Consider the following 12785-nt stretch of genomic DNA (forward strand, 5'->3'; position numbering starts at 1 on the left):
CATTAGCGAGCAAAATATGGTGAATTTGATAAAAAAATCACTACTGAAGCGATAAATCATTTACATATAAGTTAATCACTGGAACAGTACCCGTAATTTTTTTTCTAATTGCAACCTCCAAGTAAGATCCTCCAACTGCCTTTCAAGCTTGGTTTTTGCTAGACGGAGAGCACCAGCTTCGTTAGCTTCCTGTACAAGGGGAAAAATATAAGTGTCAAACTTTTCAATAAAAATAACAGCTGAACTACATGAAACTTGGTGGAATGGAACTTCATCACAGAAACTTGGAACTTCAGCTTTATTATTATCTATAAGGATAGCAAACCCACAGGATTGAATCAATATTGAGAAGATCCTGTATTGGCTATATTCAACTAAAGTATATAAAAGGAATTTGCTTACATATCTCTGTAACATTAGTTCTTGTGTCTCTTTTCAGATGGGGCAAGAGAAACATATAGAATCTCAAGCAACAGTAAAAGAAAGAGCATCAATATCCTAAAGTTACTGTAAGCAAAAATAAGATGCAAATTGAAATATCCTTGTGGAAAAGTGTATATGTGTTTTCATGGGAAGCATAGTTTTAGCATCGATGTAGTTTATGTTATAAGCAGAAAATAATGCAGCAAAATAAAGATGATCCGACAAAGAAAACAACAACCCTAACATGGCAGTCCTTTTAAATGAACAGTCTGATGACCTGACTCGTACAGAAAAGGCAACAGATGACATCATTTCTCACTTGACTGCTAAAGTCAACTGTTTATCACTCATCTTACTCACAGAACTTTGTAGCTAACATCTAAATCACTCGAAATTTGTGTCCTAGAAGGCTATGGCTAGACATATTCTGGCATTTTTCTAATGCCTTATACTAGCACAAAGTTGGGTAAAATTACTCTGGACTTAAATTTCATTAATAGACTAATTGGCATGATCACTAAAAGCAGAAGGCTAATCGTTGTCAATTCTTCGTATTACAGCATTGCATTTTCAGCAGATGCAATAATAAGCTTCTTTTGAATAAAAACAGACTGACCAATTGACATGGTCACCAGTAGTGGCAGGCTAACATTGTCATGTCTTCGTGTTACAACATTGCATCCTCAGCAGATGCAATCATAAGCTTCTTTTGACCAAAAGCAGCATGCAATCAACTAAAACGTTAATTCATTCCATGAAAACATTGACCATCCAGCTTACAACATTTTACATGCTTACTAGCCACTTTTATCACATTTTTGTCCTTGTAAATGAAGATATCTCCATCAAATGGAGATATTTCAAGCAGAGATTTGTTGGTACACACGAAGCTAGACATTAAAAACAGAAGTACTATCCTTCTCACCTTTTTGAGCCTTCTGAACTCCCTTGTTGCCATTTTTCGCCTCCAAAGACATTGAATTGCAATAATATTGGAATGACGATGACGAAAAGCAGAGCGAATCTTGCACATTCTCCAATGTGCCTATGCAGTAGCAGAAAGAATATCAAGCATTATCTTAGAACAATTTCTATTTTTGTTTTTTTCCTTTTCTTTTGGTGAGGGGACAAATACACAACTGTATCCCTCTAAATAGTGCTAGTTTGAATTTTAAAGCACAAATTTATGAATGTATAAGATATATCAGGTGGCAAAGGCATATACTCACCTGAATGATAGTAGCAGCCTTATTCTCCTTCCTATGTAAGAACTTCTGTCGAGCAGCAAAACCACGAGTGCAAGACTGTATTAGCAGTGCAGAAGCATAAAGTTGCTGATAAGCATTCCTCATGATCCACTGTCGCACGTATTTTTGGATTACAATCACAGACGATGCTTCCCGCAGTGCAGTATATATATTACGAGCAATATAACCTGCAAAAAGAAGGAAATGTTTTCAAGCCTCATTTAGTGCTTATTCCAAATAAAAGACGGGAAAAGCTACCTGACATTAGCATTAAAACACATAAAACATACAACTATAAGCAAATAAAAAATACACACGTCAAATCACACACTGTTGGGACCAGTCTGGAGATTTATCTTTTTTTTCAGATATGATAAGTAGGATGTATAGTTTTCTCAGAGCCAATTACTAGAAAAAAATATATAGTAGACCAACAATTACAATAAAAACACGATCTGAAGAAAAATCATGACAATCTATTTTACTTTTTTACGGAAAAGGGTCAAAACTGCCCTTAAACTATGTGAAATTGAACAATAATGCCCGACGAGTTAATAGTTTGGTCCACAAATGCCTCTATTGTTACTTAATGGGTCAAAAATATTATTTTCCTGATAAAGATAGGAAAAATTACTTGAATGAATGTGTTTTAATAAATAATTACTGATTTTAGCGATACTTTATATTTATTATCATTTATAGCAATACTATGTTAAATCTGCAATATGTATTAAAAGCGAATCAAGTATGCAATATATATGTATTATAACTATTTCTAAAATAAATATATTATAAAAAGTTGACACATAACACATTGTATTATAAGTGTACTAAAATGTGTGATAAATGCATTATCCATCAATAAAACTTGTATTATATGTGAATAATAAATTGACTTTTTGTAATATGAATTAAAAGTGTATTATATATGTATCAAAAGTGATAAAGTGAAAAAAAAATGTTATTGCTATAAATGGTAAATATTTTTTATTTGTAGTATATATACAAGTTTCCAATAAAGATATTAGTATTTTTTTTCTTTTAAAACATATTCTATTCCTAATCATATTCTTTAGAAACAAAAAATTTATTTGGAAAAAGGTCCTTTTTAACCCCTTAAGTAGCAACAGGGACATTTTGGACCAAACTGTTGACAAAAAGGGCATTTCTAGACCAATCTATTAACTGAGAGCATTTTTTTCCAGTTTCACATAGTGTAAGGGCATATTTGACCCTTTTCTGTTTTTTAATAAAGTTGCTTTCAATTAACAATATCAGAGCACGTCACTTCATCTTTATCCAGTAGGAAATATGATATTAATTGTTGCCTGTATTCTCCTTAAACAGGACAATGAACAAGCGTGGAGAAACAAATCAGTTGTGACAAGAAAACGATGCCCAAACTCAAGCTACAATACGACTAAATTTCACTTCAAAAGGCAGGCAGAAAAACAGATCAGGTTGACTAGAAAAAGACTCAGCCCTTTTGGCTGCATGTGGCTTCAGTTTACAGTATGATCATCAGGACACCATCAGTTTCCAACTAAACAAACTGTAGAATATTGGGAGATGGAATCCAGAAATCTGTCTGAGAGATATTATACTGAGAGAAAGGACTTCTGCAGACTAATTATATCACCTAGAAAGACTACTCTCCTTTGCTGATTCCAATTACATTTGCATTTTTGGCATGATTTTGCCAAAAAACAGTTTGTCTAACAAATGTAGGAAATCAAGAGAACAAGAAAAGTTTTGCAACCAAATTAAATTTTTGCGAGAACAAAACAGAGATTTGAATGTCCTCCTAGAATTCCAGATACTAGCATCAAGCAAAATGTTCACAGTATACACCAAGTTTTCTTATATAATGATCCCATTAACAAAAGAGTTAAACCAAAAAGTTATGAGAATCCTAAGAGGTGGTAAAGCCTAAGGTACATGTCAAACTAAACTAGATGACTATCAAGACTAATAATATAGAACCAAAAATACATCAAAGATTACCTCTAAACAGACTTTTGCTGCCCCAGAAAAAAAAGAACCAAAAAGAAGTGGATAAGGGAAGACCAAAATTACAACTTTACTAGACTAGAAATTAACAATATACTTCCTCCGTCCCAATTTATGTGACGCTCTTTTTAGTCGGTCTAAGAAAGAATTGACACATCTGTATATTAATAACAATTAACTTTAAAATTATATTTTACCCTTAATGAGATGCCAGTTAGACACACAAATATTTATGGTTTATTCAAGACAATCAATTTCAGAAGTCTTCATTTATTTCTTGAACTCTATGCCTAGTCAAACACCTTCACATAAGGTCTTCATATAAAAGAAATGTTGTCTCATTCAATCAAAAATAGCAAGTTCAAACTAGGAATAGGTAAACAGTAACATCATTCCTTTCTGATCTACAGATATGAGCAGAAGCACACAAGCAAAGCAAATTCTTGCAGCAGTAGTAGGCACGCAAATTTCTATTATGGAAATCAGACAGCTATGCACTATTCTGGACAAAGTATAATTTTGTGGTAAGACTTTATACTGAGAGAACAGACCTCTGCAGCAAGACTGTAGATGAATTGCAGCCATTCGATTTGAGATGAAGTCCCTGCGCGCAAGAAATGTCCGTAGCCGACTTTGTATTTGCTTTGCAGATAAGTCCAAAATCTCAGCTCTTCGTGAGTCTAAAATACCAATCTGGCCAGCCCGAAGGAATACCTTTGTTTTACCCAACTGCAGAAATGAAAACCATGACATTACTTCATAAACTCACAGCAGAAAATAACAAACTTAAATTCAACTGCTACAGCATCAAACTTTGAAAGTTTGTGCTAAAGCTTATACAACAACCTGATAATTCCCAAGCTTGAGTTTCTGCAGTATTTTCTCAGTGATGGTTTTTTCATCATTACTGGACCACAGAAAAAAAGCTAAAGATCAAACAAAGTTTGATAAGATTAAAAATTGGCATACAGTGCAGGAGGGGACCAAAACAAGATTATTGTTTATAATGAAGGATATTGTTACTAAGACATTCAGCTGACATTCTTGTGCCTCTTTAACTTTAGATTTACTTTTAAAAAACAACTTAGCCCAAGTATTTCCTTCTTTTAACGGCATTGATTAGGACAAATATATAATGTCACCTGTATAGATCTTTGAAAATAGAGGCTATCACACCAAAACATCTGCCAGAAAGAACTGAATATGGAATAGGGTACTTCACAATATAAACCCGAAGGACGACAGCCATATCTCATTACCAAAAAGGGAAATTTCAAGATATTGATATAATACAGATGGCAAAATCAGCTATATATTGATCATTTATGGTCTATGGACATACAACAGCTGAACAAAGTTGAGTAGCCATATGCTGCACCAACAGATGTTAATAAGCTTAATCTCATCATCCCACATTATTCTTAAGAAATTTTATGTTGACCTAGTTACTATTAATCAAATCTACTTTCATGCTTCATACCAGCCTTAAAAAGAATCCAAACAGGGTCCTTTCTGTCCTACGTTGAAGGTGACAACACCCTTTATTTTCGAATTGAAAACCAGATAACTAAATAACTAAACACCAACTATTGCAAACTTCAATCTTGATGAACTAAGGGAGAGCATAACACTATCCAGTTCAGCCAGTAAAATGCTCTTAGTAAGTGACAAATATTAAAGTGACTACCAAGCCAATGTTAGAAGATTGCCCAAACATAAAACCAAATTTCACTATATATTTGTTGCTTGGTTTACGAGCTCACATGAAACACTTTCTGGGAAGTCATTTTTTGATTAAGTTACTAGTAATGCATATATGGGTTCTTAGTCTATAACAAATTAGTTTATCCATCTCATTAGTGTTTGACTCAACTTAGAGTTTTAGCTATTAATTTTATGCAAGTTGTGGCAGAGAAAATAAACAGCAAAGGTTATATAAGAGGTCCTTTTATCAGTCACTCATTGAAGCGAAACTGACAATTTAAACTTTTTGTTTAACATAACTTGAGAAGATAGCTTAGTAGGTAAAACATTACATCAAAAGTTTATTTTTACTAGTTATATGAATTTGAATCTTCCAGAAACATACGGAACTCGTAAAGAATAACATTATAAGTAAATGGTATCACATATTTAGGATATTAAAAAACGACGAGTTTAGACAAAGGGAGTACTAATCATAAAAAAATTGGTCCAAGCTAGTCAAAATAGTTAACCTGGAAAGCAGAAAGATTTCAATTGTTTCACTGCACAAGGATTGTGGAACAAACACAAGTTCATAACAGAAGCAGCTAATGTTCTGTAGAGTAGGGGATCGAGCCAGTAACATAAAGGCCTATACCTAGATACGCTCAATACCTACGTAGTCATCCGGCAAAAAAGGATAGGAACACATGCACTATGTTTAAAACAAGCTTCACACAAAATGCTGAGTGAGCCACTGACATATTTATCCGAGCATTATCAGCTACCTACTTCCATTTTGTACCTGAGCAAGTATTTTTTTTCTTCATTTTTGGACGGGATACAGCAATACGAAAGATAAACCAAACTCAAAAAGGTTCAGCTTCCCTCTCATATTTCATATGATCCATAACAGCACATTACCAATGTAAAAGCTTGTAAATCAGCAATGTAAGAATATTTGATACTGAGCACTGTCAGGTCTTTTCATAAAATTCAACACATGAAACTTCTATCCTAAAAATTTCATACACTGTTCTATGTTTAATGGTGTTCAACTTCTAGATGAAGTAATATTTTGTACTTACATTTCTTGTTTTCCACCTTTTGCTTTTTGCCCTCATCTAGTTAATTATTTCCTCCAATATTCAAAATAATTGACCCTAATTCACGCCCCTTTGCCAGGTCAACTGCAATGTGTATGATAACTATGCCTACCAAAAAGGACAAGCTGCAAAATGATATCCTTCTCAGACATAAGAAATCCTACTTTTGATAAACAAGCTCCCATTTAAATCTGAACTTTCAGGTTAACTGCAATAACTTTGATAACTATGCCAAGCAAAAAGAATAAGCCACACAAAATCCTCCTTATATTAGATGGACATCGCAAATCACACTAGGATGAACAGCTGCCATATTTATCTGAATTTTATCATTGTCACAGAACCAAACCAACTAGCAAAAAACTTTAAGTTGGTAGCTCTGCTAACTAACCAATGAATAAGTATGCATGTAGATGCTTGTTGGTCATACCCATTACAAATCCAATGCAAGAAAACATAAAAATATAAAACAAAAGAGGGAGTCAAATAATTTCACCAAAAGAAGTTGCAATAATTACTAAAGCAACCCCACCTTCCATCCAACATGTCCAAAACAATTAGTCCAAATCGATCAATAAATTCATGGTAAGTTCTGCGTGTGGGATAACCCGCCAAACTTATGCGCACAGCCTCAAGAACACCCTGCAATGTATCAAATTACCATTAAATGAGAACATTGCATTCAATAGAAGGCACATGCATGGCCTATTTATCTTCAAATGGTAAAGAAATGGACTTTGAGAAATGAAGGCTGCAGAAGAAAGCAATATATAAAGTCAGTTCCACAAAAGTTCAACACATCACTGCGTGACCCAATGGAAGAAACAAAACTGATTAAAGAAACAATACGATAAAGAGACCCTAATTCACTCTATCACACTCTGGTCAAAGTGAATGAAATGTGTAACAAGAAGCATAACAAACATACATATGTTCATTGAAGCTTTTTCTTTGAATGAACTTGGCTTCTCATTTTTTGAAACAAGGAAAGTAAAGAAGCTGAGGAGACTAATTTAAAGTGCCAAGGAAACAATAGTATCGAAAAAGAAAATAAAAGCAAACTGCACTACTAACCAACAGTGCAAGAATTGAAATGAGTTAAAGGAGAAAAGATAACCACGCGGGGAAAATTGCAAGCAGATATTAAAACAAGAAGCCCAACTAAAAAGAAAACAGGCAGGTAAATGATAGAGAAAATAATCCAATATCATTCCAAATAGAATCAGAGAATAATAGGCAAATCATGAAGTACAATGAAAGAAAATTAAGCATCTGAAGTAAACAAAGAAGCAAGCATGAAACAAGGCAGTTTTGCTGCCACACATTCCACTATATAATAACATATGCAAGAAAACAAGATTAAACAGCATAAAGCAAGCCCCTTGAGAAATCAAAAATCATATCTTATCAGTAAGATGACTGAACTCTGAAGAGCCAAAATATTTGACATATGGCAATAAACAAATTCTAAATCAACTGACCCCGCAACGCAGTTGGTGAAGGATGCTGACGTTCTCAAATTTTTGAGGTCGATTCAGAGAGTTTGGCTTCACACAACGAATATAGTGTGGTTCTGTTGTGCTGAGCGTCTCCATCAGAGCTTGAAGTTGTTGCTACAGAGAAGAAGAAGAAGTAAGGGACAACATAATCTAACAAATACATTATATATATATAACCCAACCTTTTGCAACAACAGCTGCTCAAGGTGGTACTTATGCACAACCTAGAACCAGCCTTCACACAATCATTTAGTTGTGACATTAAGCAGGAGATGATTACAAACCAATGCACCAGAAATTCAGAAAAATTGCACATCGCAAGGCCAAGATTGAAAGAATTGTGGAAGACAAAATTCAAACTCTAAAGCTTTTTACAAACCAGAGTATATGCTCTCATCTATAAAGCTGAAACAATATCACTTTCTATAGATGTATACGACAATACAAAATATACAAGATTTATACCCCACATGTACACTTACATAGGCACTCTATCAATTTACTATGAATCACAAAATATTCATATTACCCTACTTAGCAACACATGCTCCATTTGTTTCAGCACTCTTAATCCTAAAGGCTACAAAATCCACTCCCTGAAAGATTTGACTTGCCAGAAATTTAAAGAAACACCATCCGACCTATCGCTATCGTTTTACTCTTTAAATTTGAATAAAGAGGTGATACTTAACACCAGAGTGTATCAACCATATTGGGGAGAAATTATGACATATTTAGGTGAAAAAGATGTCCAAACGCCCTGCATCAATGCGAGCAATCGATTTTTGTTAGTTGCGCCAAATGATGACAAGAAAACTTGTAAACTCTTAGCTTCTGATGTTAATTGATGTGCAAGAAAACAATTTCACATTAGAATAAGCTACATACCTTAAACCGAGAAGCTACTGAAGAGAACTTGTATGATGACCTAGAAGATTCTTCTCCAAGGGAAGGAAAAAGATCAGCAATAAAAGGACACTCCGAAGAAGATAACAGATTACGGTGTTCTACCACAACATAATCACGATTTTTATCTAAAAATGTTTCTGTCTTGTATGTGACCTACAAAAAAAAAAGCACTTAAACATGAGTAACAATAGCAATCATTCTCTTCATGAACATAAAGTGAGGTTACGAATGTCTTAGTTTGACATGCCTTGCCAGCATAATGGGAGATGGTAAAATCTGTTTCATAAAATTTTGCCTTCTCTAATCGTGCATGCGCCAAAAAATTCTGGAACAGCTTATTTGTGAACGTTTCATGTGTAGACTTTGGAAACATGCTGCACAATGGTGAATACATCAAGATAAGGAGATATTACACCCATGATTTCTAAAAAAGAATAAACTTCAGAAATTGCAAACGTATTTTATACCAAGCTTCATCCAGAAGAGCAATAATCCCAATAGGCTTCTGCAAAGCATTTCAACATTGAGTATGTCAAACGAAAAAGTCCAGCTTCACAGTACTGATAGAGTACTTAAAGTGAATTGCACACAAAAGCAAAAAGTGAAAAGCACAAAACACAACTAGTTTCCTTCGACTTGAAGCTCAATGTGTGAGTGAAGCACACAATTTACAGAAAATCAGAAACTACCAAACACGTAAGTATATACTATTTTTTTTTTTATTTTATGACGAGAAAACCACGGTCACTACCCTTTTGGGTGCACACAGGGTAAAACCCTCGCTCCTATGCAATAGCTCGCAAACCACATAGGAGAGATAACCCGCACTAGTCAAGTCTGGTGCAACGAGCTTGACCCAAAAGACAAACCCTTGCTTTTGCTGGCAAGGCGTTTCGAACTTGAGACCTCCATCATGGAAGTCCAAGCTCAAACCACTGGGCCATCCAGAAAGATTGAATATAGTAATATAATAATCAAATTTTTAAAAAAATGTCATTAGTAATCTAACTTCTCAAAGTTGTGATTCAATGACCCAACTGTTTCACATTGAGATCACTTAGAACATCATAATGTGAAGCGCACACTTCTCTACAGCACATGGTTTCAACAATGAAGCTCGCTATGCATTTTTTCATCACTTCAAGTGACCAAGTGACAGACTTTAATAACGTTAGATAGAAGACAAATCAAAATGAAATAAACCAGAAGAGCCTCTAATGGTGATTCAATTCACAATTTTGATATCAATCATGTTCTACATCTATATATTGTGTTTTGGAAGGAGGTACTTTAGTTACTTGAAAGAGTAAGAAACAAAATGTGGTTGTTCAATAGAAGCAGAACATCGACTCGTAGCGACATGTGAGCTACTTTGAATCAAACAGTTACTCAAGGAATTTAAATCTAGAGAAATCAATCAGGTGGAACTTGTGTGTGATAATTGAGTGGCCATTCATATTGCATCAAATCCAATAATTTAGGAGAGGAATAAGTACATCAAATTGATTATCACTTCGTTAGAGAAAAGATACTCTCGAGAGATATTATTACGAAGCTTGTTAAGTAATCAGCTTGCAGACATTTTCACCAAGTGATACAAGTTCCTCACTGACCCTCGTATTAGTTACATTTATCAAGATGTGGCAGGTTGATGGGGAGTGGTATAATAGGAATAGGATTGTATAGTGTCCTACTTGGAAAAGGATTATAATGTAGTGTTTATAAAAAGGGTTTAGTGCAATAATGTAGTCAACACAATTCAATAATATACTTACTCCTCTGTTTCTCACCATAGTCGAGAAAGTTGCATTGCGGTGGAAGACACATTTTTGGAGGAAAATTATGCATGTACATGGATATGCACATCTGCAACTTACCATTGACGTGACCTTAGATAGGAGTATGGAGGTTGTATACAAAATAGAAGGTTAGTAGATAGTTGAGAGATGTTCTTAATACTAGTGTTAGTATGAATAAGAACAAGAAAAGTATATGCAATCAGCAATTCTACTAAGAATAGGAATATGAATAGGAATAATATATAGAATCCTACTTAAAAAAAATTATAATGTAGTGTCATAATTGAAAAAGGATACCTCTTCAAACTCCTTCATAGAAAGCTCTGTTATAGATTCCCCAAATCTAATTCACGAACATCTGAGACATCTCCAAACTCCAAAAGATGGTGCCTAGTTTGTCTAGTATATTCATATTGGATTGGGAGTCGTGTCAACTTAAGAAACACACTCGTGCTACATTTTCACGGAGTATTGAGGTTCGTACAGAGTTTATTTATTCATTATTCCATTCTGATATTTGGGGTCCTACTAGAGTCGGTTCGATTTCATTATTTTGTTAATTATATTGATGATTATTCAAGATGCACTTGGTTTTCGTAATGAAAGATCGTTCAGAGTTATTAATCTATATTCAAAAGTTTCTCTACTGAAATACAAAATTTTAGTGTTTATATTTGTACTTTTCAAAGTGATAATGCCTTAGAATACTTGTCTTCCTAATTTCAAGAGTTTATGACTCACCAAGGCATTATCCACGGACTACTTGTCCATCACCCCCTCAACAGAACAATATAAAAAGGCCGAATAGGCATCTAACGGAGACTGCTTGAACTCTAGTCCTTGAATCCCACGTTCCGCTGTGATTTTGGGGAGATGCAGTCCTTACATCTTGTTAGTTAATAAATAGAATGTCCTCATCTTCTATTTAGAAACAGGTTCCACATTCCATATTGTGTCCTCGGTCAAATCAGAGTTATCAAAGGTGATAAGTGCAAAAGAGCTCTAAGGTCCACGAGGTCTTTAAGCGCAAAGTGCAAATAAAAAGTGTAGGCTTCAATGAAAAAAGGCGCAAAGGGAGAAAAGAATACAAATATATATGTTTAGCCCAAGACTAATAATTATAAACATGAATGACAAATAAATGCCCAAAGAAATTGAAAAAATTTATAGTTAAGTGAAATATCAATTATTTAGTTTCACTTCTTCATAAAAGGCTCATTGGCAAGGAAAAGCTTGCCTTAGAACTTTGATGACGACACTGAAGCGCACATAAAGCGAGGCAAAGCGCTCAACATGTTTTTAGCCTCGTTTCAGGGCTTAAGCGCGCCTTTGATAACACTGAGTCACATCTCTACTTATCCCCCCCCCCCCAATTTGAGAGTACATGTTTTATTCATAACTTAGCCTCTGGAAAAGATACACTAACCCTCGTGACCTCAAATGTTGCTTTCTTGGTTACTCTCGAGTTCAAAAAAGGTATCATTACTTTTCACATGATCTTCATTGATACCTTATGTTCACCAATGTCACATTCTTTTAATCTCGACATTACTATACATCTTTTGATCATCCTAAATGTATATGAGGTCTTACCATACCATACCTCGAGTTTTACTTGTATCGACTTTTGAGGAATCTATGGTTACTTCTCCATCTCCTGTTGTGTCACCACTCCTTACTTATTATCATCGTCCGCGTCCCGTACTAGTCCAAGATGATTCATGTCATGCGCCGAACCTTTCTCCTACAACAGACTCCCTCCTAGCTAATCGCTTGCACTTCGAAAAAGTTATATGATCCACTCGAAATGCCAACGCATATTTTACTTTCTTGAGTTATCATCCTCTATACCCCAATCCTCATTATGTCATTCTATCATCTCTGTCATCTATTTCCATTCCTAAGACTACAGGTGAAGCACTTTCTCATTTTGGAAAGAGGCATGCCATGGTTGATAAGATGTCTCTTTTGCATATGGGTTGTACTTGGGGGTTTGTCTCCCTTCTTGCTCGTAAATCTATTGTTGGTTGTCGTGTGTATATGTAGTCACAGTCAGGTTGATTGGCTTAAGCCTCGCCTTGTTGCAAAAGGTATACTAAATATTTGGGC

At 34.7% G+C, this 12785-nt stretch overlaps 1 protein-coding gene across 2 annotated transcripts in view; it reads right to left on the reverse strand.

Annotated features, from left to right (window-relative positions):
• LOC101265848 (myosin-15) overlaps window positions 1–12785 on the reverse strand; it is a 48356-nt gene that overhangs the window by 15819 nt on the left and 19752 nt on the right. For both annotated transcript variants that reach the window (XM_004244994.5, XM_010326696.4), the window contains exons 13-22: window positions 9345–9382; window positions 9125–9251; window positions 8857–9030; window positions 7951–8082; window positions 7002–7111; window positions 4527–4587; window positions 4232–4409; window positions 1653–1858; window positions 1349–1468; window positions 91–189 (exon numbers count right to left, since the gene is read on the reverse strand). In XM_004244994.5, the coding sequence (XP_004245042.1) occupies window positions 91–189; window positions 1349–1468; window positions 1653–1858; window positions 4232–4409; window positions 4527–4587; window positions 7002–7111; window positions 7951–8082; window positions 8857–9030; window positions 9125–9251; window positions 9345–9382 (1245 nt within the window). The remainder of the gene's footprint in view (window positions 1–90; window positions 190–1348; window positions 1469–1652; window positions 1859–4231; window positions 4410–4526; window positions 4588–7001; window positions 7112–7950; window positions 8083–8856; window positions 9031–9124; window positions 9252–9344; window positions 9383–12785) is intronic.

The sequence above is a fragment of the Solanum lycopersicum genome, chromosome 8 (genome assembly GCF_036512215.1).
Source record: "Solanum lycopersicum chromosome 8, SLM_r2.1".
NCBI classification, from domain to species: Eukaryota; Viridiplantae; Streptophyta; class Magnoliopsida; order Solanales; family Solanaceae; genus Solanum; species Solanum lycopersicum.